The 27,845-nt window shown below is 49.3% G+C and overlaps 1 protein-coding gene across 1 annotated transcript; it reads left to right on the top strand.

Moving 5' to 3' along the window:
- Positions 1-567: 567 nt before the first annotated feature.
- Positions 568-27,845, top strand: FAM83F (family with sequence similarity 83 member F; the record flags this gene model as incomplete). Its single annotated transcript, XM_080939166.1, has 5 exons — positions 568-1,032; positions 18,350-18,517; positions 18,963-19,084; positions 20,426-21,102; positions 27,796-27,845. 5 exons carry the CDS (start codon positions 568-570, stop codon positions 27,843-27,845), a joined length of 1,482 nt encoding a protein of 493 aa, XP_080795292.1.

Raw genomic sequence — 27,845 nt, 5'->3', positions numbered from 1 at the left:
TGCCCAACAGCACACACACACACACTTGCACCCTGAAGGCCGGAAAGGGTCAGGACGCTACTAAACCCCGCAGGCGTCCGGACTAGAACACGTGCTCTGGGCCCTGCCCGCGGGAAGATGAGGCTGGACCCGCTGGGCTGAGTCCGGGAGAGTGCTGGATGCGAGCGTCAAGGGTCAGTCAAGTTTCCGACCTCTCCCGCACCGATGGGTCGCAGCTGGGAGGCGGGCGTGGCTCCAAGGCCGCACGTGGCTCTGACTATACAGTTCAGCTTCACGTTCACTTCCACGCCGGGGCTCCTCACCCTGGCCTGGCTCGGAAGGCCAGAGACGCACGGCGTCGGCTGGGCTGCCCGTGAGGTCCCCGCAAGCCTTGCAGAGGCGGCGGTCCCTCTCCGCCCGACGGCCGCGCCCGCACCAGGGCCCGCGCCGATTGGCCGGCTGGCGATCGTTGGGCGGGGCGAGGCGGACCTCGCGGCCAGGTGAGGCGCCCCGCCCCTCGAGCGCTCCAGGTGCAGCGGTGGGGACGGCGGGGTCCGAGCCCGGGGCCCGGGACAGGGCTGGGGCGCCATGGCCGAGTCCCAGTTGGGCTGCCTGGACGAGGCGCACGTGAACGAGAGGGTGTCCGAGGCACATGCCGCCTTCTACTACTGCGAGAAGCGGCGGGCCGCGCTGGAGGCGCTGCTGGGTGGAGGCGAGCAGGCCTACCGCGAACGGGTCAAGAAGGAGCGGCTGCGGGACTTCCTCTCCAGCCAGGAGCGCCAGGCCCTTTGCGCCGCCTGGAGCCCCTACGAGGAGGCCGTCCCCAACACCCGTGCCAAGGCCAAGGCCAAGTCCCCGGCCGGGCCCAGCGAGTCCCTAGCCTACTGGCCAGACCGCTCGGACACCGAAGTGCCCCCACTGGACCTGGGGTGGACGGACTCCAGCTTCTACCGCGGCGTAAGCCGAGTCACTCTCTTCACCCACCCGCCCAAAGAAGAGAAGGCGCCGCACCTGAAGCAGGTGGTCAGGCAGATGATCCAGCAGGCCCAGAAGGTAGGCCTCGGCCCCAAACCTGCACCAGTGGGACCCCCCCCACACTCTCCTACCTGGTCTCACTTGTGCGCCCCTCTCACCGTCTTCTGGGAAATGGACCCCAGCTCGCCCTCACCTTGTGGAGCTGTGGTGAGACCTTTTGAGAGATGGATGAGAACGTTTGTGGCGAAGCACTGGTCTTACTACAGTGTCCAGATGCACTAGCCTTGTGTTGGTGCACCTCTGTCACATATATCTTCCTTGGGCAGTGTGACGGTTGTGAGGCCCTGTGCTAAACTAGCCACTCAAAGGGCTTGATCATGACCTATGACCAGAGATTTGTTTACAAGGTGTATCCTCAGCCTTTTCTCTGTTTGATCCTCACAACCTCGTGAAGTAGGTGGTTGGTAATGACCTCCGTTACCCTCCGTGCCAGGTGAGCTTTTCTTGGGAGCTTCTATCCCCAAAACAGCCTAGCTTTCTCATTATCACCCTCTTCTGGGCTTGGTACTAGAACCCAAGCAGGCTTACATGAACGAGGAAGGCTATTTTGAGCTCTAGCAGTGGCTTGGCCCAGTGTTAGGCGCTCCCACAAGGCACTGGACTCAGTCACTCAGGAAGAGGCTCCTACTTAGCCCATCTGCTCTGCCTGGGTGTTGAAAGAAGATGTTTCCAAGGAGCCTGGTTAGCATACCAGTTGGACAGCTGGCTGTGGGATAGGTGAAAGACTAATCTTTTCCTCTGTGCCCTTGGGTGCTTGGGTAGTTTCCAGGTAAAATGTGGGTTATTGCATTAAATCTGAACTTCAAATAGGGCTTTAGTGTCAGTTTATCCCAAATACTGCATGGTGCACATGGATTAAAAAATGACTTTCCATTTACCTAAATTCAGATTTAATGGGACAGCTATTATTTTACATTCTGAATACTGAGCGGTGATAGATACACTTTTATCACAAGTATTTATTGTGTTTGGGGTGACCTGGCACAAATGATGTCAAAGGACATCTTTGGGGAGTCTGTCCTCTCCTGCTACTGTATATATGGGTTCTAGAAGTTGAATGCAGGTAGTCAGGGTCGGGGGCAAACATCCCCTACCCCCAGGCACTTAGTCAACCCACCACTGGGATTTATTAAGCAACACCAACAGCCTTTGCTGCCCAGATCAGAATATGCAACTAGAGGCTTGGGTCTACTGTTCTTACTTAACTCCGAGAGTGTAATCACAGTCTTTATCCTGGAGGCCAAACAGAAAGATGCTAGGAAGGACAGCGAGGGCCTCTTCTTCCTGGGAGGTGTGGCCTGGGCTGTGGGCTAGATGGTTGCCAAAGAAGTTAGCTTTTCACTGTCCTTCCAGCTTCCCACTAGATCATTGTTCCTTGTCTGACTAAGCTTTCTTTGTGTACGGGACTCTGCTGAAGAAAAAGGCAAGGCTGAAAACACACACACACACACACACACACACACACACACACACACACACACACACGGAAAAGGAAGTGGGTGGCAGCAGACTGTAGTCAAGGTCAAGGGTCAGGACTGATGATGTAACATTCTGTAACATTCACTAAACCTCAATTTATTTAGTGCTTGTGACATGTCACCCACTATGGTTTTGGTCATTTACTTTAAGAAATCGACACTTTGTGTGTGTGTGTGTGTGTGTGTGTGTGTGTGTAGGTAGGTAGGTCGGAGGATCACTTGCAGGAATCCATCCCTCCTTTCTCTCAGTGGGAAGTGAGTTGTAGGTTTGGAATGGCAGATTTAAAAGAAAAAAAAAAAAAAAACTGGGATGAACAGTCTCTCGGTGGAGTACTGAGCAGGAAATGAGAGATTTCGTTCCCTTCAAGATGCAAAGCAGTTTGGTTGTTGGGAGCTGAGCTTTGTATATGGCACCCTCTTTTATAGTAAGGAAACTGAGGCCCAGAGCAAAGATAGCACTTAGGCTGTCAAGTTTGGCAGCAAACCTTCACTGCCTAGGCCCTGTCTCATGCTCTGGCCCCTTGTTTTTCACAGTCCCTGGGTAAGACTTGTTTTCCTTATCTTTGGAGAAAAAAAAAAAAAAAACAGACAAAAAAACAAGATGCAGGACAGTTAAGTTACTTGCCTGTGTTAGTAAACAGCTGAGCAGAATCTAAACACCGAGGCCCTTGCTCTGACACAGCCCTACCCTAACCGGCTATCCTTTGTTGTGGTGTGGTGGGATCTTCTACAGTCAACAAGCAGCCGTGTCCACCTTGTACCCTGGTTAGAAGGCAGATACTAGGCCCTGATCCTCCGTGCCTTCCATGACCTGTATAGTGGGGTTTCCTTAACTCTTGAAGTATTTAACAGAATAGTTTGCCATTGTGAACCAGTACTGTATGATAACATATTTCCAGAGCGTCTACGCTAGTGCCAGGCATTAGCCATAAAGATCCAAGCTGTGGACTTTGCCCTTCAAGAATTTGTGTAAATACTGAGGCTTCTGCTAGAAGGAAAAGGGAGTTTTGACGCTGTACCTGGGAGGCTAGTGGCTTGTGGCAGGTGGATTGCAGGTTTGGAGGGAATGCTGAGAAAAAAAAAAATGGGTGGGCAGTCTCTCCCTTAGAGACTACTGAGCAGGAATCGTGAAGTTGTTCTAGCTTCAAAATACTAAGCAGTTTGATTGGAGGGAGTTGAGTTCTTTGTGAGGTGTGGTAGAGGTGTATACAGGTGAGGAAACTGAGGCACAGAGCAGCAAGGACGTTTGCTTTAAGGTCACTTGTGTAGTTATAGAAAGACCCAGAGCTCTACCCTGCATTTCAAACACAGCACATCCTGACCACTGCCTGGCCCTGCCCCTTGCTCATCCAACTGGCAGTTGTATTTCCTTGGCAATCAAATCAGATTCTCCTCCCTGTTCACCCTGAGGGAGGGAGTTTCCCTAGTTTCCAGGGAGTGTCTAGCAGCCTTAAGGTTGGGTTAGACTGAGATGGTGTGTGTGCTGAGATCTCATAGCCTTGAAGGGAAGGCAGTCCACCTGGGTGCTAAAGATTCTGGGTTTATTTCATTTAATCCTCAGGAACAATCTTATAAGATGCTATTATTTTTGCTCCCAAGAGACAGATAAGGAGGGAGTTGCTGTCACTTGGCCACACAAGGAAGTCTTCCACTCCAGAAAAGAGAAAGGGAAATGAGGAAAGGAGGCCAAGTTTGCCTTTATTTCCAGCACTCTTGAGTCAGAGACAAGCAGATCTCTGAGATCGAAGCCAGCCTGGTGTGCAGAGAGAGTTCTAGGTCAGCCAGGGCACACAGAGAAACCTTTGTCTCAAAACAAAACAACAAAACACAGTTTTGATTTGGGGAGGGAGGCCCAGGTGTGAAACGGGGGGGGGGGGCACAGGTCAGTATGGCAGTGGTCCCTGTACATGGGAGGAAAGCCACCCTCTGGGCCTCTGCAAATGGCAGAAAAGCTGTGCTGGTACCCAGCATTCAGAGATCCAGCTGTGTTTGCTTGTGTGGTAGTTTCTGTTGTTTTTTTTCACCGTGAGAGATCTGCTTATTCTAGCATCATTAATGTTTTCCTTTGTCTAAACTTCAAGCCTTTTACGAACCCTGGCCTGTGCCATGCTAACGAGGAAGATCAGGGCAAAGCTGCTGTTTCTTGGGCAGCTCAGGTATTCAGAACTGCCTGGGAGTATCCTGCAGCCAGACCCCTTGGAAAACTGGGAAGCCAGAGTAAGAGGAACAACCTCAATCCACTGGGCTGACCACTTGGAGGGCTTTGCATCCCTTTGATCGTGGAGGTCTCCTGCGTGCTAAACATGCATCAGTGGGAAAGAGGTGGACGAGACATGCCCCTGCTCTAAAGTAGCAATTGTCTGCTAATCCATCCTTGTCATTCGGTATGACAAATGCTTGAGAGAAGGTGTGGCAGGAGAGACATTAGTCCCACTCTTAAGCCAGGTTAGCAAAGGCTCTTTGAAGCTGTCTGAACATCTGATCTAGCAGGAAGGGTGAGGTGGCACCAAGCCTGTGCCTGTCCTTATGACCAGTGAAATCCTTTTGGCTCCTGACTCCCATATTCCTAGGTCCCATGTCTAAATACACCAGCTTCTCACTACCCCATGGACCGCTTGACTTCCTTGGCACTGTGAGGCAGAGATTCTCATGTCGCAGAGGAACCCTGAGGTACAAAAGAATGAAGTAGACTAAGGCTGAGGAGAGCTGGAGAGGCTCCAAAGCACAAGGTATGGTAGATAAAGCGGCTTTGGCCAGACAGGTGCTGGGAGGCTAGCGTGAACAGCTGGGATGCAGTGCCCAAGAACTATGGCAAAGTTTTGTCATAAGAGACTTTTCAAGTGATGGGCTTCTCTTCTCCCATGGCCCTCAGTCTCCTGCCACATTCAGCAAGTTTAGTGCCTTTTCTGCACCAGGTTCTGTGCTAGTGATTGACATACAGAGAAGTAGATGTCACTCCCTGGGGAGGAGGGGAGGCAGGCAGGGCAATGACTGTGGTTAAAGTACTTGCCAGGCAAGCATAAGGACCAGAGTTCAGATCACCAGTACCCAGTAAGCGTGGGTGTCTCTAGTGGCCTACATGTAAATTTCAATCCAAGAAGGCAGAGACAGGTGACCCCAGAACAAGCTGTTTAGCAAGACTAGCATTTGACACGCTCTGAGTTCAATTGAGAGACCTTATCTCAAAGAATCAAGTGGAGGAGCTGTCAAGAATGATTCCCATCATCCACATGCATGTGTACCCACATACACGTGCTAATATACATGCACAGCACATATGTGTGAAAACTAAAAGGAAAAAGAAGACTACCATGATGTTTTAAAACCTTTCTGGTTTGTAAGGTTGTAAAGTTGGATAATACGCTCGCCCACACTGTACCCATCGCTGGTCCTGTTTCTAACTCCTTTTGTCTCATTCTTTTCCCTTTCTACCTCAGCAGGGCAATTGATTAGCTGAACTGCCCCTCTCCCAGACTCTTCAAAACAACCAGGTCTCTCTATGTAGCTCAGGTTGTATTAATACTTAGTACAAGCTAGCCCCAAACCTGCACTTATCCTTACACATCAGCCTCCTAAGTATAGGCATGTGCCACCATGCCCAAGTGTGAGCCGCTCTCAGAAGCTAATTTAAATGCACAGAGCCAAAGGCAGCCCTTCCACAAGTGACTATTCTACATGGCCATTGTCTTAAACACACTTGGGCAGTTTTGGTGTCCTTGTCCCATGAGAGCTTATGGGTAGTGGCTCTGATACAATTCTAGCTCCACAGCCCTCTGGTTCTTGCCCTGGCTTGTCTGGGCTTCCCCTGAAATTTCTAAGCACTTTGGCTGTGGAGTTTTAAAGTCTGTCTCTGTGCTCAGTCATTGTTTTGGGGAACTGGAATCTCTCAATAATGGAGCCCCAACTTCCATGACAGTGACAAGCCAGACTTTGGAGTTGAAGGGTCTTCTCTTCTGTCCTGATCCAGCCATCCTCTTCGGTGCTGGACTTCTTTGGATAAATCTCTTCCCACTTGAGTCTACTAACCATTGAAATAGATGGAACAGTGTCTAGGTTCTTAGATACTTTAGAAAAGGGGTTGTCTGTAGAAGCTAAGCTTACCAGCAGCAGAAATGTTAATTGTTCTGGTAAATAGGTGCTTCTTTCTGTGAGCGAGAGAGGAGAGCTGCACTGGGAGTTGTGAGACTCAGGGCCTGAGGCTCTGGGGAGATGCATTTTCTGTTTCTGTATAGAATCTCAGCACCTACTACTCAGTCCCCCTCTTAATCTTTTGGCCATGCTTAGGTGAAGGCAGAGGGAGTTGACTGTTAGCCTATGGCACCCAAACCCTTAGGCTGGAATCCCTTTGGACTCTCCTATGAGTAATGAGCCACAAAAAAATGAAAACACCCACCCCACCACCTCTTAAACTGGGGAGAGAAAGTGCACTTGAGTTGTCCCTGGAAAGGCCTGACTCCTTCACGGACTCAGCCAGAGTCTAGCAACAGTCCCCAGAGACCAACTGTAGAGACCTACAGCTTCCTGGGAGAGGAGTCATCAGCCAGGAGTGAACTAGACTGCTAAGCTGATTGTAGCTTGGTTCGTTTCTCTTTTGGGGGAGGGTGGGTGTTTAGACATCTTACACTATAGGTTCCTAAAATTCTGACAGAAGTATGTACCCTTCCAGTAGTCTCAGAATAGAACATAGGAAGTGGCACTTTGGTAAGCATATTCATGATCTCTGGGATTCCTGGGTGTAAAGCAGGGTCTGTTGGGCAGAGAGATCTCAGATGATCCAAGTCATCACCAGAGAAAGGCATTTGATGCTGGGAGCCAGGATTGGGGGAATCCTCATTTTTGCTCACTCTAGCTGTCTCTTTTACTTGCTTGTCCCAGGGCAAACTACTTAACTTAGCTGGGCCTTTATTTCTACATCTGTAACCTGGGGTGATTTTTGCTAAGAATCACCAAGGACTGTGTCTTGAGAAGACACAGGCAAACTAAAGGATTTCTGGGAGGCAAGGTTAAAACTGTTGAGAATGGAGAGGCCCTGTTTCATTTAACTAATCCTGAGGCTCATGAGATGTTTGGGGTTCTAAGACCGAAATTCCACCCAGATATGTCCTTGGGCAAGCATTCAGTATTCTTGGGAATTGTACTTTGGAACCATCTCTTTGCTCTGAAACTTCCAGAAACATTCAAAATGTATTTGTCATCAGTATGCTCTGCCAGTCTGATCCTGGAGGCTTGTAAACTGTCTTTGGAGACAGACAAGTCCAAGACTGTTAGCTGCCCTAATCTGGGCTGAGTCAGGGAGAGAAGGCAGTGTTGGGGCAGGTAACACAGGCATAGCATAAGGGGTGTGGGTAGATTCTCCATATTGTCCCTACAATTTGGAGTTGTAGCCCTTGGTCTTGTGGTTTCCCTAAAAGGCAAGGACCCCTTTAGGAATTCCCATACTAACACCCCTCCCCCTCCATGTTCTCAGCCCTCAGGATGCTGCCTCCTTTTGGCTGGCTGCTGGCCAGCCCTGCCTCCCTCATAGAGTGTACAAAGCAGAGCCTGTTCTGGGGCCAGTGGCCAATCTGATCTGGGAGAAAGCAGGGAAGAGAAGAGGTTTTGCAGGGCTGACTGTCTGCCCTGGCTCCTGGCACTGACACCCTAGATACCCCCTGCCCCAACCCCCTAGGTGAACTGAGCAGCTAGCCTTACTTGGAGCTTTCTGGCTTTCTCCAGATTTCCCCTTCCTTCTCTGAACTCCATGGAGTCCGCACTTGCTAATGATCCCAGAATCTTAGCCCTGGAAGAGAGCCGATGGCTTTCTAATGATGAGTGTCTCTGGCCCAGCTTCCTGATGATCTGTACTCTCATCCTGAATACTGTTTGTTGGCCGGTCATCATTGTGCTGGGCACGTGGGAGGTTCTGGATAAGACATTCTCTCCCCCCCCACCCCCACCCCTCTCTCTCATAGTGAGTCAGGGGGTGGAAGCAGAGACCAAGACTCTTTCTTTCTGTGGCTTCTGGAGGGCAGAGTGGGAAAGGCTTTAGCTTTTCCTCCCAAAGGGTTTTCAGACTGTCCAGAGAATCCTCCTATGGGCACTGCCACTCAATGCATCTTATTACGCACCAGCTACCAGAAATTGACAGGTGAATTAAATGTGAACCTTGCCTACGTCTAATGAGTGAGGCCAAAAGAAAATATATTTCAGTACAGTGAGGAGTGGGATATGGTATTGATAGCTATTATTTATTGGGTACTTAAGCTAGATATTTGGTTTTTATAATGAGGAAGATCCAACCCAGGGCTGTGTGTGTGCTGGGAACATGCTTTGATCACCAAACTACAGATGAGGGAACCGAGGGTCACAGAGGATGAGGTCACACTGCTGGTCAGTAGTGAAGCTGGATGGTAACTGAGATGAGCCTGAGACTAGGCTTGCCTGTGTCTACTGGGTTCCCAATGAGCCAAGGCTCACTGAGGGTAAATCAGCTGTTTGTGCCGGGCAGAGTAGGCAGTGGGTGGGCTGAGTATAGGGCTGAAGGCCTTGAGCACTGTGAGTTAACAGCTCTCCTCCTCCAAGTATATGGCCTGACTGCCTTCACCCACCAGCCCCTCCCTGAGTCTACCCCCTTACTCCAGTCAGGCACCTCCCTTTGCACACACCTCACCTTTCTGGGGAAGCCCTCCCAAGACCATATCACCTGACAGTGGCCTCAGATTACTCTTGCTTCTCAGAACCTTTCAGGCAAGCTGCCAACCTGTTGACCCACTCTGGCAGGTCCATCAGGAAACACCTAGTCAGGCATTTCTTGAGATGTGCCTTGCTCTTGGTGCCTTGCACAGGGCCTGGGGTACAAGGACATAACCTAGAGTAGTGGATGAGCCAAAAACTCGTTTGTGTATCTTCATTGGATTTTTTTTTTTTAGCAGCTGATTTATCTTCCTAATTATGTTTGGCTTTAAGCTAATGTTAAAATGAGTTTGCATTAGATCATTTTCACTAATTAACACCAACTTAGTGCAGGGGAAGTCATCCCAGAAGCATGCCTGGGGGCAGAGAAAAGCTGGCCTAGGATCTTAAGCCCAATCACTGCACTCACTCCCCAACAGGTCACATGTGCTTCATGGTGGGTAAAAGAGTTGATCTTGTTCATGTGGGTATATATGTCCTCTTTCTCTGGAGAGCCAGCCTGTGTGTCCCCTTCATTCAGCCGTGCGTCAGTACAGATGTCATAGGGTTAGATGAGTAGAAAGTGAGCTCTGCCCTGCAGGAGCACAGACAGGGCTCTGAAGTGAGGCTGAGGAGTCTGAAGAGGAAGTGGCTTGCCTGGGCACAGTTGGCTTCCTGTGTCTGCCAGTGCAACTAGGGAGCCTCCTGTTTAATGATGTCTAATTAGTGAGCCCAAAACATTGTAACACAGCTCCAGACAGCTGGGAAGCTGAGGCTGACAAAGCTTGGAAGTCCCGCTGGTAGGGTGGCGGCAGCCTGGCAGCCACACAGGGAACAGAACCTTGTTGAAAGCCTGGCTTTGGTTCTGCCTTCTTGGTGAGTGGAATTCAGGCCCAAACCACACCATCCACTCCAGAGGGAATCCCCTGTGTGGAGATCCCCTGCTTAGCACGTTTGCTGTGTACACGTGGAAACACCAGCATGGGCCTAATGGGTATATGCCTGAACAGTCATGCATCCAAGGGAGGCTGCATACTGCACTGGGAACTAGGGACAGAGAAGATTCTGGAACAGCCTCTGTAAGAGCAAAACAGGAACCTGGATAGAGCAGGGTTGTCACCACATGGACAGTGCTAATAGGCCAAGTTGAGGTGTAAGGTCCCTTGCCTGCTCAAGTGTTTGGAGAGCAGAATCATCTCTGGGAACTTATTGTTGGGGGGGGGGGGGGCGTAAGAAGAACAAGCTTGCTTTGGGTCCAGGAAGTGTGGAATACCTTCAGCCAGTCTGAGAGACTGTGGCTTGCTTCTGTAGGCAGTTGGGAGCCATGGAGCAGTCGAGATAGGGCACAATTGGGTTGTGTTATGGGATCCATATGCAGGAAGGGAGAATGACCAGGACAGGGTAAGCTAGGATCCAGTTAGTCAATGCTGAGAACTTTGTGTGTGTGTGGGACTCCATCAAGGAAGACAGGTGGAGGGAGGCTCTCTGGGGCAGATATCATATGTGATTCCATCCAGATGGTATTGCATTTCTTTTCTAAGGACCATGAAATAGCTACATTTTCCAGATGGATGTCAGAGAGATTAAGCAACTTGTCTCTGTCTCACAGCCAATATGCAGCTCCCAATTCTAAAGTCTGTCTTCCCTACTGTACTACTGGATGATGGAGATTTAGGCCAGGGTGGAAGGAAACAAAAGAGGTTGTGGTTCAGATTAGGGAGTGTTCTTGTGTGAGGTCCTACAACCTGAATCCCGTCCTCCTGGGGCCATCTTGGTCTGCTTCACCACCTTTATACCTGGCTGCCCTAGGTTACATAAAGTGACGAAACTACTCCTCCTTCACATGGGACCTTTTGCAGTGTTGGTGACAGAGGAGGATCTGGCTGTGTGCCCACAGTGCTTTCCACTCGAGGAGAACCATCTCCATACTCTGGGAGTTTCTCATCTGTGCAGTGAGCTCTACAGGTTCTGAGCATGCGCCCATACCAGAAGAGCCCTGTGAAGATGTGCCCTTCCCCTTTAACAATGAGTAAATGGCCCAAAGCCACACAGCAGAAAGGCTTCCTGCCTTGGGGTTACATATTCTCTTCCAAACACCAGCCTTCACTCAAGGTGATCCACCCACTTTGCACTCAAACCACCTAGGGAAGAATAAGGGTGCATTTTTTGGGGGACCCAAGTATCGTAATCTTTGGGTCATGGAATCCACATTCTGAACAGCACCCTCTCCCATCCCCTCCCTTCCTTGTCATGGCTCCCAGTGATTCTTTACATGCTAAAAGCTAGTAATGCTGAGTACTGCCCTGTAAACCTTGACTTCTTGAAGGCTAGCCCAGAACAGGATTCCACAGTCAAAAGTACAGGCTATTTGATCAGACCCAACCAGCGTGGCCCTCGGCAGTGGGAAGGGAAGGGCTGTTCTCTGAACCCTAGCAAACCAACCTCCCACCCCATGTAGAATAACCAGACTGGTGGCTGTTCTGGGAGGCAGCAGCTGGACCTGTTTGCCCAGGTTCTGCCCATCTTAGCCAGAAGGCTAAAGGTGTGGGGAGTTAGCCTGGTAGCAAGTGAATTTAGTGATGCCTCATAACTGCACAGGTGATCTTGGAATGTCAGTCATGACCTTATCCAAACTCACAACAGCCATGCAAGGCAGCATGTGGGCTGAACGTTGGGCCCCCAGGTTCAGACTGGGGCAAAGCACCCCTAGCTCTTTTCTCTTCCTTCACCAAGAGAAGTGGCTTTCACCAGCATATATATGAGGTCAGTGGGCTGGTTGGTTTTCCCTCTGCAGGGAAATGGTGAAGATTGTGATCTTTCAGGTACCTGCATCTATGCCTGCCCACAGAGCCTTTAGTTCCATATCATGTGAGCTGGGGAGGCTTGAGGGGAGACTTGTGTTATCTGTCTCTACCCACAGTCTCCATTGGCATCCTCGTTTTGTGTTCCCTCAGGCAGCCTAGGGTGTTGTAGCTTGTTGTGTCCATACTGCCTGTGGGTAACAACTCCTGACACAGAATCCTGAGCTTTTTAGTCCCAGAGCCCTAGGACCCCTCTGGATGACTTGAACATTGGAACTGGGCTTATTGCTATCTGAGTCTCTCCCTGACTCTCGGAGAGTCTTGAGATTGAAATATTTCTGAACATAGGGACCAAATACAATGGCACCCTGTATGTGGGCAGGGTCAAGCAGCTTTGTGGGGGCTGGTATGCAGATGCTCTGTACTCCCTGATCTTGCATGCTGCGTTTTGGAGTCATACAAAGGCACTTACTGTGTGCTGGGGAAGGCCCTGCCTCCTGGCCTGGTTTCCTCGATGTAGGAGCTCTCCCCATGGATTAATACTGTTCTCAGTCAGGGCTGGGTGGCTCCTTCAGGATCTTTGGTGAGCAGAGTGAAAACAGAGCCACTGGGCTTGTGAGCGGTTGCTGGGGCTATAGCATCATTCATTCCCTCTGCATCTATAGCATCATTCATTCCCTCTGCATCATTAGCATCATTCATTCTCTCTGCCCCCGAGGAAGAACTGCAGCTAAACCATCTCACCAAACATCTTACCCAGTATCTTTTCCCCCGGTGCCTTGTCATTCCTGAGATAAAGAAGACTACAAAGCTGTAACCATGCACAACACACATCTCCAGTTAGATATGGAGAACAGTCTGTCCCGAGCTCTTTGCCAGGGTGGAAATTCTGAAAGGAATCAGCTGGTGCTTGCTGCCAGAAGCCCACAGTCTGAGAGGGGACAGAGAGATGACAGACAGATATTACACTGGAGTGCCCAGAGCCTTTTGTTGTTTGCTCAGAATATAGATGGGCAGGAAGCAGAGTGTGGCTAACATTTCTGAGAGGAGGAATTCAGGAAATCCTTGGAGTTTTAAAAGCTGCATAGATACTTCATTAGGTTATGAGAGGTTCAGAAACAGAAGAAGCTGAGCTGCATGCTATCACAAACTCAAGGAGACACTTACTTACTCGTCTATAGCTGGAAATACTTGGTTCTCATCCCTGGGGTAATGCTGCTGGTACCAGTGAGTAGACACCAAGGATTCTGTTAAATCCTCTAAAGAGCCACAGCAGAGCGCTCCAGCCCCAGCTGTCACTAGTGCAGCAGAGAAGTCCAGGGTTAAGGTTACTGTAGGGCATCTGAATGACCTGAAACAAGTGGCAGAGGTGAGACTTGCCCCACTGGTGGGCCCTGCTGATGCTAGGACTCTTAAAAGTTTGAACCCTTTGAGGGTCATGGGGTCAACTGGTTAATCAGCCTTGTTTTAGGCTATGGAGGGAATCAGAGGGCAGAGGGGACAGAAGGGACCAGCCACAAAGCTCTTAAACAAGAGGCAGGGGTTCCTGTGCTAGGGTGACAGTATTCACGAGAACAGCAAGAGGTTAGTGACCCAGAGAGGGTTCATGGAGCACCATGAAGGTGAGGACTGATAACATTTGATCAGTAAGGAGGAAAAACCAAGACTCTGGCTTTGTCTGTGACTGGAAGAATGTTGAATTTGGAAGAGCCTATGGAACAGGCTCGGGGATGTGTCCCAGCAGCCATCAGCTCTGTGTGTGTAAACATGTCAGAACCTTCTGTAGCCTGGGTCATCTAAACATACAGGGGCTGCAGGGCAAGGCAGAGCCCTCCTCGTCTCTGTTCTCTGATGGCAATTAAGGAAAGAAGCTGGAAAGCTAGAGGAGTCATTAAAGTTGAATGGCAGATAGAAGGGCATCCTAGGGCTCCCTTCCCACTCCCCCATCTCTGCTGCCTGGGCAGGCTATCAAAGGAGGAGATGATGAGCTATGGAAACACCCCATGAGGAGTCCTGCAGCATCAGAGCCTTTTTGTCAGGATGCCTGCGACAGCTTCTAAACAACTGCCAGCTCGAATTAACCTCTCTCTCTCTGCTGCGTCTCGCCTCAGTAGGTAACCAGGTGAAGGATGCTGGATGGAGAGCCAGCCAGAAGGGGCCGTGATTTTCTCTCCTGACCAAATCTGTTTCCCTGGATTCTGGGTTTGCTGTAAATATTTTATTTTATTTTTAAATTACATTTATTTATTTGTCTAGTTTGTCGACCTCAACCTCCATCTTCACCAGAAGCCTTGAAGTTAGATTGGCATGGAAAATCACGGGCACATTCAGTGTTGTGAGCGGAGGGGTAGGAAGGTGGTTTTCTGGGGCTTGATGCTGAGGATAAATGTCAAGCAGGGGCCCTCTGAGACCAGAGCGCAGGGTAATTATCACCCCTCCACAACTAGATTGCTAGCGTCAGTGCTCAATTGATTTTTTTCCTACTCCAGATATTTCATTGTTTAATTGGTAGTGACACAGATGGCTGACTCTCACCAGGGTGTCTGAGACCCAGCCTCCTGCAAGCTCCCTCAAGACTTTCTGCCTTTCATTCTCAGGTGGCAGCTGGCACAAGTCTTAACATTCTTGCTTGCTTTTTCAGTTATGAAAAAGAGTAAAGGTGGGGATCCCAGGCAGCGCTGGGTGACATGAAATGACTCTGAGGTAGGCCCTGGGACAGTTTAGAGATGAGAGGGAACAGTGGACTGTGACCTCAGACAGCACTGGCATGAGAAGGTGGTTAGTCATGGCAGAGATGTGGAGGTCAAACAGTCTCTCTGTCCCCTGTGTGGGTTCTGGGGTTCAGGTCATCAAGATTGTGTCCACTCTCTGTAGGACCATGTACCTCCACCACAAAGCCCACCCCACCTTTCCCATACATACCTACACTAGACTGTGCCAGCCCCACTGGAGTACTTGAGCATCTGTTTTGTTTGATTGGTTGATCTTGTTTGCAAAAGAAATGACACATTACATAGTTCACAGTAGTCTACGGTCATCAGTCCACCAGAGGCCCTCTCCCATTCCACTTCCTCCTTTCTCCCTCACTCCTTTCTCCTGTGTTGTGTAAGCCCTTGGACATGTTTCTATCCTAGAAAAAAAATACAGTATCTTAAGACTACTTTATATAAGTAGTATTAGGCTATAGATTTTGCTACAACAATTTCAATGTATATATTGACACAGTGTCTCTTGTAGGCTAGGCTGGAACTTGTAGCCAAGGATGACCTTGAACTCCTTATCCTCCTATGTGTGGTTTCTAATGCTGGGATTACAGAAATGAGCCACCATTCTTTTGAGAAAAACTATCTGGAGAGATGGCTCAGTGGGTAAGAGCACTTGCTGCTCTTGCAGAAGACATGGGTTCTGCTCCCAGCACCCACATTGGGCAATTCACAAGCACATGTGTTTTCTCTGGCTTCCTCCAGTGCTTTCATGGATGTGGTGCACATTTAGGTCCACACAAATAGAAACAAAATTAATCTTAGAAAAGAGCTAAGACCTAAAGGTGGAATTCAGTCATTGTTCCCATCCCCTATGGAGCACCCTACCCTATGCCTCTTCCCTTGCCTGGCCTCCCAGAGAAAGACATTGAAATTGTTGCCAATTCTTCAATTCGGAAGGGCAGCTGCAGAGAGTGTCTGTTTCCTTCTTCCTTTATAGGCCAGTGCTGAGATCCAAGAGATTGCCTGAATACTTGGCCTGGTGTGAATCTACTGTCTCATAATACACACTTGAGTCTGGACAGTTCTCCCACCAGACCCACGGCATAGTGTACTACTCCTTAGGGCTCCACCATATCTGTAATTAAGTCTTCTTTTCATTCTGCATTTTGTTTGTATCTCTCCTTTCCTTAGTCCCTCTAGATATTGTCTGACTTTAGTCCTTTCTAAGAATAGGGTTTTTTTGATTTGGTGTCTCTAAGATATCATGCAGCAATGAAATATGGTCTTAGGTCAGACGGCCTGCTTCTTGCTCTTCCGTCTACTAGCCGTGTGACCTTGGGCAAATTCTTTTTCATCCCTTAGTCTGTTTACTCTATGATGTCTTCTTACACATAAACATAAGTCATAACAGACTTGTGCTGAATATTTGATAATCATTAAATCTTTTTCCACAGCATCAAAACTTTTGAATTCTTTTCTTCTGTGAAAGTACCAAGTTGTTCATTTGCCTGTGATTTGCAGTAATATAGGACCAGCTTTCCATCACTGCCAAACACTCATATAGAGTCCCTTGGGTACATTCTTGGCTCCTGTGCATTTACTTTCCTCAATTGTGAAATGGGAATAACAGTCTTTCCCAACAGAGAGGTTGTGAAGAATCAGATTAGAAAAGTTCCCCAGAGTGTGTGAGTACTCTGGAAGTATTTTAGTACATGTTTACCCCCCATCCTTAGCCTGCATTAGTCAGGGTTTCCCAGAGAAACAGAATCAGCTGTCTGTCTGTCTATGTATGCGTGTGACTGTGCCGACAATAATGCCACCTGATTTCTTGCCTCCACCTTCCAAATGCTGTTATTATAGATATGCACCACCACACCTGGCTACAGAGATTACTTTTTAGACAGAAATCTGAAATCTCAGGGTAAGCAAGGAGACTAGAGGGGGCTAGGGGAGAGTGGAGACCAAGGTTAGAGGCATGAGTCTCTCAGAACTTCCTCCTGTTCAGGAGACATCAGTCTTTGTCTATGGAGTCCTTGGACTGATTGGAGAAGAGAGTCTACTTATTTGAAGCTACCTATATGAAATATACTTTCATAGAAACATCCAGAATGGTAGTACACTGAATATCTGGACTCTGTGGCCCAGCCAACTTAATGTAAAGTTAAGAACCATGGTGCTTTGTAGTGTCTTTGCTGGAGCTGTGCCTTTTGTCAAAATGTTCACATTGTGGGTTCCTCAAAGCAAGGAACGCATATTCTCTCTCAGCTCGGCTGGGGTGCTCTTGGCCAGGAGCCCAGCCAAGTTCCCTGCTTAGTCCTCACCCTGTTCCTTTCCCAGAACATCCTAAGTGCTGTGTGCTTGTTTTATTCTCATGCCTATCTCTCCCTGCATATCACATGTCACTCATGCAACTCCTAAAGCCTTTATCTCTTTCACCTTATGCCTTAGTTACTTTGTATAAGTGGCTTATCATCCTGTGGCAATTGTAACTTATCTGTCTTTGGATCCTCACTGTGCCTATGGGGACCCAGTCATCATCCTGCGGATGTTAATGACTGGCAAATGAAAGCGCTAGGGAGGGCAGTAAGTGATATTGTAGGAAGTGAGGGAATAGGGAAACTCGAAAGGCTGGACTCATAGTGAACTGTAGTGTGACGACGCGGACGTGCAGTGGCAGAGTTGTAGGTGATAGAAGCCAGCTTTGCCCCAAGTGTTAATGTGTGTTGAGTCATCAGCACACTGAGGTAGGTACCCTTATTAGCTTCACGTTCCTGCCAAGGAGTCTGTGGTGCTGATGAGCCAGGTATGACGTTGGCCTGGCCGAAGAGTCTGTGTATTTAAAACTACCGTTGAGTGAGAACTCACTGTGTACTAGAGTGTGTAGCATCTCACATGCCTTGTCTCTAATTCTCATAGCAAATGTATCAAGTACAGGACATATCCACTTTACAGATGGGGAATCAGGCTTACTAAGATCTAGCATTTTGCCCAAGGTTACATAAATAGAAAGTGGTGGGTCTTCAGGTCTACAGTGTTAGAGCCCACAAGAAAACCTTTAGGGCTGAGAAGAGAGAAGAGAAATGTGGAGAAAAATGGAAGCAGCTCGTTAGGTCTTCCCTGGGGCAAAAAAAAAAAAAAGCCTCTGCTTTCAAGGAGACCAAGCAAGGCTGCTTTTTGTATGTGAGGGTTCCTGAGCTCTGTTCTTCGTTTGATGATGGGTTGCGAGGATTAGGAGGGTACTGATCCTCAGAGGTCAGGGTAACTGGCCAACTCTAGCTCCACCAGCATCAGCACTGGAGATACCCAAGACTGCCCAGCTGCTGGGAGATAGAGTACCCAGGCCTGGCGTTCACGCACCTCGGCCATAGCATCCCCTCACATCTGCTCTTTCCCTGGAGCAGCAGAGGCAGCTCTTTCCAGACTCCCAGTCCTCTTCTGATATGGTTTTTGAAGCATTCTGGAAATTTCCAGAGCAGGCTTTGGGGTTCGTCCAGAACCTGCATCCTCAGGCCCTTCACCTGAATTCATATGCTCTAAAAAAAAAGTGGGTAGAATTTTGGAGAATCTAGGAGTGGTGGTGGGTAGGGTTTTTGACTCTTGACTATCAGTTGCCCCCAAAGCAAGTTGGTCCTCTCTGGGCAGGTGTGTCTCAGAACACGTCTCAGTCGCAGCATGTCTCAGCAGCACCTTCTCTGTCCAGGTCATTGCTGTGGTCATGGATCTTTTCACTGATGGGGATATATTCCAAGACGTTGTGGATGCTGCCTCTAAGCGCCGGGTCCCTGTATACATCATCCTGGATGAGGGTGGAGTGAAATTCTTTTTGGAGATGTGTCAGGGCCTAGAGCTTGCAGACTTCCGAATTCGGGTGAGTTCATCTCTGGGACAGGTTGTGGGCCCTCCTTCTGCCTCCTCCCAAGCTCAGGAGCTCAGACCGAAGTTCAAGATCCCAATATATTTCCTTCTATGTGAAACCAAGACTCAGGAACTTGTAACTGCTTCCTTATATATCCTAAATGTTGTCCTAGAGCTGCTGCGGCTGAAGGAGGCAGCTGTGACCCAGCCCTGAGGAGGTCAGTCTGTAGAACCACTGACTTCACTATCAGGTTCAACCCAAGGCTGTGGTTCCCTGGTGGGAAGCTTTAAGCAAGAACTCGCTTGTACAGAGTAAAATATGTAAATCTGAAGCAAGCAGAGAATTTAGAAAGACTCAGACAGCAGTAAGGGTTTGGACCCTCTCCCAAAGCAAGGTCTTGGTACAGAGCCTCGAGATCTCCCAAAACGGGGCAATATGTCTTTCTCCTTCTCAACAGAACATCCGTGTCCGCTCTGTGACAGGAGCTGGGTTCTACATGCCCATGGGGAAGATCAAGGGAACTCTCTCATCAAAGTTCCTGATGGTTGATGGGGACAAAGTAGCCACTGGATCTTACAGGTATGTTGGACCAGGTCAGGGGAGGGTCCAGGGGACCTGTATCCATGGTAATTATTCAGGAACGTGCTAGCTTGGAGCTCCCATGGTTCTGTGTTTTAAGAGGCATTGTCTGTGTCCTGATTGCAAACAACCTCCTACCTAGTTCTTTCCTCAGACTTTCTGTTGACAGATGATTTTTTCCAGATAGAGGATCAACTCTTTCTAGGCATTAAGTATTGCTGGCTTTTCATGGTCCTCTGGCAGTCACTTATACTTTGAAGCTGGTTTTTGGGTAGGATAAGCAGGAAGTAGAAAGGACAAGATCTGGAAAAGAGATGTAAGATGTTGTCTTAGTTAGTTTTCTATTCCTGTGACCAAACACCATGACCAAGGTGACTTAAAAGAAAGCCTTAATTTGGGGACTCATGGATCCAGAGGGTAGATCCATGGCCATCATGTGACATCCCATCAGGGAATGTGACAGTAGGCAAGCAGGCATGGTGTTGGAGCAATCCCCAAGAGCTTACATCTTATCCACATGCACACGGCAAAGAAAGTGAACTGGGTTTTTGAAACGTCGAAGCCCATCTGCAGTGGCACAGCTCCTACAAGAAGGCCACAGTCCAGGTCCTTCCCAAACAGTTTTGCCAACTGGGACAAGGCATTCAAACAGATGAGGCCATGGGGACCATTTTTATTCCAACGGCTACAGATGTAGCACAGAGAGATGACTCCAGAATTTGAATTGAAAAGCAAAGTAGCAGGTACATGAGAACCTGAGTATGAGTCATCTCTGAGAAAGCGAAAAGCAAGGTGAGTCTTGAGCACATTGTAGCAATGCTCTGAGTCCTCTTCTGTAGTTAAAGGGTGGGTTTCACAGACACTGTGCACTCTGGGAAGGATCAGCAGGTTAACAGGGGTGCAGTTTAGTTCCTGTGCATTGCATGTGTCTGTACCAGGTACGAATAGCTGACTATTTCATTTGAGCCTCGAAGTCTTGAGTTAAGAACTTGCTATCTCCCTGTGGCATGTTCTACCTTAGATCCTATAAGATGCATTGTACAGCACAGGGTAGATGAGGATCCAGTCTCGCTTCTCAACACATGGGAAGGGAAGTTAAAAGAAGGGAAGGGGAAGGGAAGGGAAGGGAAGGGAAGGGAAGGGAAGGGAAGGGAAGGGAAGGGAAGGAGAATTTGGCTTGGTGAGAGGAGAGTAGTCCGGTGTGAGGGCAAGAGCCATCTTTCTCCAGACATCAGGCAGTGTGCCCACAGGTTGCGGCCGGGCAGTGGGGGTGTTGAAGGAGCTACTGATAGGACACTGGGAGGTCTAGGCCCACCTGTGTCTCTGTTTTTCTATTCCCAGCTTTACCTGGAGCTCCTCCTATGTGGACAGGAATCTCCTCTTGCTTCTGACAGGGCAGAACGTGGAGCCCTTTGACATAGAGTTCCGGGAGCTATATGCCATCTCTGAGGAAGTGAACTTGTACCAGCACCTGGGCCTGGCAGGCAGGATTGGCCTCAACTACTCCTCTACTGTAGCTCGAAAGCTTATCAACCCCAAGTATGCGTTAGTGGCAGGCACCCGCCCTCCTCCAGGAGAAATGATGCGCTGGGCAGCCCGGCAGCATCAGGAAGCTGGTGGCAACCCAGAGGGGCAGGAGGAGGGCAGTGGCACTGGTGAGTCTGCCCGGCGTCTGGAGAGCTTTCTGAATGACCTGGTCACGGTAGAGCAAATATTACCCACAGTGGACCCCATTCCCTCAAGACCTAACAATGGCAGGGCAGTCTCTCCTGCACACACAGACCTGAGGCACAAATCCCGAGAAGCACTCACCCAGAATGGCAAGGGAGAAGCTGCCAATGGAGAGGCCACCCCAGCCAAGGAGGTCAAACGCTTCAGCGGCAGGCTCTTCAGCCGTCGAGTGAAGAGACCTGCAGTGCCCAACAACATGGCCAGCTCCCCCTCCACTGAGACTTTTGCTGATGTGGAGTTTCCTCTGGGAAAGAAGCACAATGAGGGTTCCAGTGCCAATATATCAGGTGAGTTCCTGGCCACACACGTGGCCCTTGTGGACTGTCTGCCTCCCAGCTACAGGGTACAGTTTGCTGACAGGAAGCAAGAGGGTGCTCCTGGGTCAGAAGGGCCTCCATTCCTGGTCTGTCTCTGGTCATTGAACCTGCTAACCCAAGGCAAGTCACTGCAGATCACAGTTTCAGATTCCTGGTCTCTCAAAGGGAAGATTGATATGTGGCTTACTTAGCACTGCAGTGGGCATGGGATGGCCTTCGAGGACCCTTACCCTCCATAGTTTTCAGATCACCTGATAGGAACTCAGTAAAAGAAGGAAGTGTGACAAGTTTTCCTGCTATAAATAAGAAGTCTAAGGCTCTTTCTGGCCACCCTATTCCTTGCTGTCATCAGGATCTGACCAAATCAGGCATACCCACCTTTACCTGGTCCCACTGATGCCCTGACCCAGCTTCTCAGTGCCTTGGTAATACTTAGAACTGTTTCTCCTCATGTCTGCTTGAAAAGTGGATTTGCTCGCTGGGAGAGGTTGGTGATGTGGTGACATCTTTTCTAACCATCTCTCTGAGATCTCCTTGAAGCCCTGTCTTTTTTTCTCTTTCTCCGGAGCAGTCTCTGTTATGATCTCTCGGGAGTCTGGTGGTGACAGCATCCCTGTGTTAGAAGGACTCTGTTGGGATTTTTCCTTCTATGGCTTTGCAGTGGTGAGAAATGAGCTTCCTGGCTGGCCTACTGTGTGAAACCTGAGTGTGAATCTGTCTGTCCTGAGCAGCCCAGGGGCTCCCAGGACATTGGTACTCACGGACCTGGCTTTGACCCAGTCAAGGACCTAAAGCAGAGAAAGTGCCACTTTTCTCCTGGTTAGAAGCACTTCATGTCCTGTTGGACCCAGGAATATAGTTCCCTTTTAGAGCAGGTCTGGGGATCTCTAGGATGAGCAGGATGAACACCAGAACACCCCTTCCCTGACTCTAGTGGGTCCACACTTTCTGAGCAGTGAGGCAGGCTGGGTTTTGCATGGGCACTTTCCTTCCCTTCACCCTCGTGATGCAGACTGAGTCAAGATGGAAACCAGGGACACACATTCAGTGCAGGCCGTGGAAATGGCTGTAAGCCTGATTCAAAGCCAGGCCTGGACCTCTTCTTGTCAAGGAGGAGTGATTGGTCCCTCATTCCCATTCCCCTTGGGCTTCCCTGGCTCCCCAGCACCAGATGCTGATGTGCTGTGCCTCTTATTTGGGAAGGAGGGTTGCCATGGTGAACACCTGGCAAGAAAGAGGAGGGGGTGAGCCCAACCACAAAGGGGCTGTTTCCCATCTCCTGACTGGAAGTGAGGTGGAAGCTTTCTCTTCCCTTGCCCCTCACCCTGAGGTGCTGTTTCCATAGAAACGCAAAGCCTATTGTCTTGTCCCTTCCTGCTGCCTCTGGTATCAGAGTCCCCTGCTTAGATGACTTGGGTAGTTAGCGTTTGCCACTGCTACCTGTCTCTGAGCATTTGTACATGGTGCTCTGGAGCCAACAAGCAGACCCCATTGTGCACCTTTGGGAGCACCAGCCCCCTGAGCAGAAGGGCTGACGTACACAGGAAAGTCTGAAGCGCCCAGCTTCATCCCTGGGGAAGAACATAGAGGTGGCACCCACACACACACACACACATATCCTGCCCCAGTCATCAAGGCCCTGAAATCTACTAAAACCTCTGGCCCCTGCTTCATTCTTGCTCAAAGGCAGAGTTGAGAAGCAAAGTTTCTCCTCCCAAAGGCCCTTCCTCCACTTTCTCTAGCCCCCCCCCCCAAGCCCTAGGCTGAGGGACCTCTGGTTCCTTTCAAGGTGGCAGCTGCTGAGCAGCTGACTACACACCTCACAACACAGCATGGGCTCCAATCCTGGGAGAGCTGGAGCTTGAGTTGGGTTGGAACCATTTCATCTTCTTCTTCAGAGAAGGAATCCATCCAGGGACGGAATCCCCTTCCCACAGGGAGCATTCAAAAAGCAACAGACAGTGGTGGTGTGATGCTGCCCTCCCCTCTCCGGAGCTGTCTCCTCTTCTAGAGGAGGAGGGGTAAGCTGGAGAGGGCTTCTGAGGTCCCTTTGAGTTGATGCTGACTGTCCTATCTGTCTCTGCACCCTCTTGTCAGAGAGAATGTGGGTGGATGACAGGGTGGGCGAAAGAGAGAAAGATAGGAAAAGCCAAGAGCTGACAGCATGTAAAATTGCTTGATAAGAAGTATATAGTTGTCAAACAGCATGCAAATTTTTGCAAACCCAGGTGTGGCCCTGGGGAGAATCTCACAGAATTGCCTCTTTTGGGTGGGTGGGGGAGACATATTAGAATCAGCCTGGCAGTTTGAAGACCCAGAGCCCCCTCTAGTGGTCGAAGCTGGGTGTTCTTTGTGGTTTTTTTACTTTTTCTCTAAACCTTGCCCCTGCACTGCTATCAGCTGCTGACTTCCTGGGCACTTGCCACCTGTGCCTATACAGACGAGAGAGAGGCTCTCTTGTGGTAGAGATTTTGTGGACTCAGGAAAGCACAGCCAGGAGCATCCTGGTTTAAAAATCCTGTGTATAAAGTCTGCACTGCTGGGCTGGGCTCAGAAATCTGCATTAAAAAAACAAAACAAACAAAAAAAAAAAAAACACTATGAAACAGGATTTAGTCAATTAAATCTACCATTCTCTGGATGACATTCACCATATAGGTAAAAACAAAGGGATTGATGGTGTTCAGCAAAATGTGGAACCCTGGCAGTGCAGACAGGAAAAAAACAAAAAGAAGCTTTTGGAAACCATAGCTTTTATCAGAGCTGTTGCCATGAAGATCCAGTTCATCTTTTAACCAATCCCCACTGCCAAGTATTTAAAATTAAACACTAAATTAAATCAGAAACATAGCATAGGAATGCCAGTATCAAAGAAATTCGTGTTACAAAATAGTGGATTTTAGTGTCTCCAACACATGAATACTCTGACTCTTGTTAGCTTAGCTATGATGGCTCCAGTGCTTCAATGGAAGAAGACCTTCCCTGGTTACACCACATGGTAACAGATGCATTAGTAGATCATGAATGTAGATATCTGCACTTGAACAGGAGCCATGGTTTCCCACACAGAGCTCTCCAGCACAGGGGGCGGGGCTTCAGACTAGCATCCATACAGTTAGTTACAGGAGATTCAGGCAAAGCTCTGCCCTTAGGAGTCACTAGGTTTGAGGAGGAAGTTCCAGGTGCTGTTCTTGAACTCCTAAGGGGATCAATTGGAAAATGAACAGTGGTTTTCAAGCGTTAAACAGATGTAGTGTGACATCTGTCACTCAGAACTCAGGTGGTTTCTGCAAGTGTTTCCCTGATGGTTGGTCCCATGAACAAGATCCTTGCACTCCAGAAGGGCCAACTTCTGTGTTCACAGACAGGCTGGGAGGAAAGAACAGCATAGTCTCTACTCCTAGACACCTCAAAGCAGCTGCAGCTGTCTTCAGGAGGTTAGAGGCGTTACCATCTCCCAGCGTGTTTAGAGATCAGAAGGCCTGTGACACCATCTCTGATTTTAGAGTTGTAGCTACTAGGTCCTGAATTTGGGGACTTCAGGATTTTCTGTGTTGCCCTTTGGGGCTAATAGTCTTTGATGTACTTCCTGGAAATCTGAGCCCTCATCAGGATGGACTGGTGGGGAAGTGTTTCCAGGGCTGAGGCTCTGTGGCCACATTGGGAATATCACTCAAGTGTTTCTTCTGAGGAGCATGGGTCCAGACCTCAGCTGGTGGAGTCTGTAGACAGACCTAATTATTCTGAGCCCTATGACCATCAGAAGGTGCTGGTCATGTGGCTGAGGTAAGCTAACTCTGCTCCAGAGATGAGGCAGCTGTACTGTTCACATGTACGATGTATTTCATTTTATGTCTGTGAGTGTTTTGTCTGCATGTATATATGTGCACCGCATGCTTGCCTGGTGCCTTTATGGTTCAAAAGGAGGCCTTGTGTCCCCTATAACTAGACTTATAGGTTTGTATGACCCACCATGTGGTGCTGTGAACTGAACTCAGGTCCTCTGAAAGAGCAACAGTGTTCTTAGCTGCTGAATCGCTTCTCCAACTCAGCAATGCTGTCCTTCCCAGTTCCTCTGAGCTGCCTGGGCCTGTGCTCACTCTCAGTGAGGTGCTGGATTCACTTGCTTCATTCAGCACTGTTCATGCGGGTCTGTCCATTACCTACTTGCTTTGTCCAACAATACGGTTTTGAAGCGCTTGCTCTGTGGGGCACCGTTCTAAATGAAGCAGGGAATGGAAGGAGCAAACGCCCTTTGTTGTGGTGCCCATTACCTTAGAGACAGTTGAAGGCAGGGAGTGTTGTCACTGTTATACTGGGTGCCCAGGGGATGCCTCACTGGTTAAAGAACACTGAGCCTCAAATGGACACATGGCCATCAGGAGAAGAATGTTCCAGATAAAAAGAATGGGAAGCCCTGACAGCTATAAAAAGAGGGGACTTACTGTCATCACAGCACTGCTGTGACTTTCTGTATTGCTGCTGCTGCTGCCCCTTTCCTGAGGTACCTTCCTGCTGGCTGTCATTCCCCCAGGCTGCGGCATTCCCAGTCCTCCTCATGCCAAGCTTGCCTGCCTTACCCATCCCTGCTGCTCCTCACTTCCCAGGCTTCAGGCTGATGATCCTCTTTTGTTTAGGGTTGGTTTAGGTTTTTTGCTGTTTTTTTTTTGTTTGTTTTTTTTTTTTTTATTTTTGAGGGGGTTGGTTTGTCTGTTTGAGACAGGGTTTCTCTGTGTAGCCCAGCCTGCTCTAGAACTCACTCTGTAGTCCAGGCTGGCCTTGAACTCAGAGATCCCACCTGCCTCTGACTCCTGAGTGCTGGAATTGAAGGTGTGTGCCGCCACCGCTCAGTGGTACTAATCCTCTTTGTAGCTTGGCTTTCTCCCATAAGTCTTCTGTGGGTCACTACTTTACTAATGTACTTTATAAAAAGAAATAGTTTGGGTGGTTGGTGTAATTCTTCCACATTGATCTGCATGGGTCTGAGGCACCTGCTCTTGGCAGTTTCCTAGTAAAATGAATGTGGAAGAAATGACGGGACACAGAAATTTCCCTCAAACCTGTTCTCTGTCGGTCATGGCAACGAACCCTGAGGAACAGCTTCAGGCTTGCATCCAGCCCTACAAACAGAAGGGTTGGTCCTGCTAAAGACCAGCTTCTCTGGGAAGGAGCTGGCAGGCTCTGTCAATGCTACTGTGCCCTTCTCACATTCCTGCCCCATTTGTGGATCCAGACATTGAATTTGCTTACCTGCCTCCAAACTGCTGCTGCCTCTGGGGAGGTACTGGGTATCTGCTTACTGGGCCAATGCAAACAGAAGAAGCCACTGAGGAGAGGAAGTGGGAACCTCACATCCGCTGTTGCTGCTGCAGCAAGGGGCTCCAGGGGGGTAGAATTTAATGACTTTCACAGAGCCATACCAGACACATTCCTTGGCATTGCCGCAGAAGGCTGCTGGTTTCCTGTTCTACCTCCCCCTGGGAAGTCATCTGCCTGAGTTTAGGGGGACACCCAGGAGGGAGGGGCTCAGGCAGTTTTTGTAGTGGGTTCACTGAGATGTGGGTTCATTGTAGCCCCAATGAGGCAGTGTCTAGTGGAGCACAGACAGCAGGTCTGGGCAGTGTGGCCTTCAGAGGGCATGGGGACTCAAAAAGGGGCTAAAGCAGCCCTGCCTAGCCTAGCCTCTGCCCAGTGCCTTTCTTGCTACTACAACTCACAAGAGGCAGTGTCACCTTAATTAACTTCACAGTTGAAGTGATATAGAAAGTGGTGTGAGCGCCAGGGAGATAGATTGTCTTTATTGTGTAAGGGGGAATAGGCAGGAAGTAACACAGTGGCTTCCACCTGGGAAAAGCAGCCAGCAGGCATTCTGAAGAAGTGGACACCACCTCCAAGGGCCAGCCAGAGGTGTCAGGGCTGCCTCACAGCTCCCTTTCCCCAGAGTTCAGAGCAGGGGTCAATCATGAAAACTGCTGGGGACTTTTCCTAGGGTTATGAAGGAGGTAGAAAGGCTGGGGAGGGGAGAAAGGGGCAGTCTACAGAAAGGCAGCCTTCACAACCTCAGAGCCTATGCTGTTCCATCCTCTCCTTGGGTCACCCATAGCAGTGTGACCACCCTGGCCACCAGAGCAGCTGGCCCTCCCCCAGAGCCCTTTTCTAATTCAGCTGCCTACGTGGTAGATGGACCTGAGACTGAACCGGAAGGCCAGGGCCTGGCTCTGACCAATCAGGAACAGGGCTACTGCCTGCTTCAACTCTGCAGTAAGACAAATGGTTCTGGTTCTCATCCTTGCTACCCCCTACCCTCTTGTGAGGATCCCTGTAAGTGCCTTTGATTTCACTTTGAGAGCTCGAAGCTGCCTAAACCATTTAGCTGCTAGTGACAGGAATCGTTAAGTCATTGGTGGCTGACTCTAGAGTCCCTGTCTTTTTTTGTTCATGAGACACAGATCACTTGATGTCTCCAATCATGGGAATACTCCAATCATGGTGAGGCCACTGAAGCAGATAGTACTTTTGCTTTTCTGGGCTTCCTGTTGACCTGGATTCCAGATCAGCAGCTTAGAAGAGAGGTACTAGCCCTGAACACCAAAATCATGGTACAGATGGTTCAAGGTTGGGTTTGTTACATATGCCCTTTATGTCTGTGCCCTGTCTCCACAGGTAAAGGAAACTCCAGTATCACCAAGGCCAACAACTGTGTGATCTCCTGA

Source organism: Micromys minutus (assembly GCF_963924665.1).
Source record: "Micromys minutus genome assembly, chromosome: 27".
In the NCBI taxonomy this organism is placed as follows: domain Eukaryota; kingdom Metazoa; phylum Chordata; class Mammalia; order Rodentia; family Muridae; genus Micromys; species Micromys minutus.
Note: the sequence above shows the minus strand (reverse complement) of the source record. Positions and strands in the feature narration are given on the sequence as shown.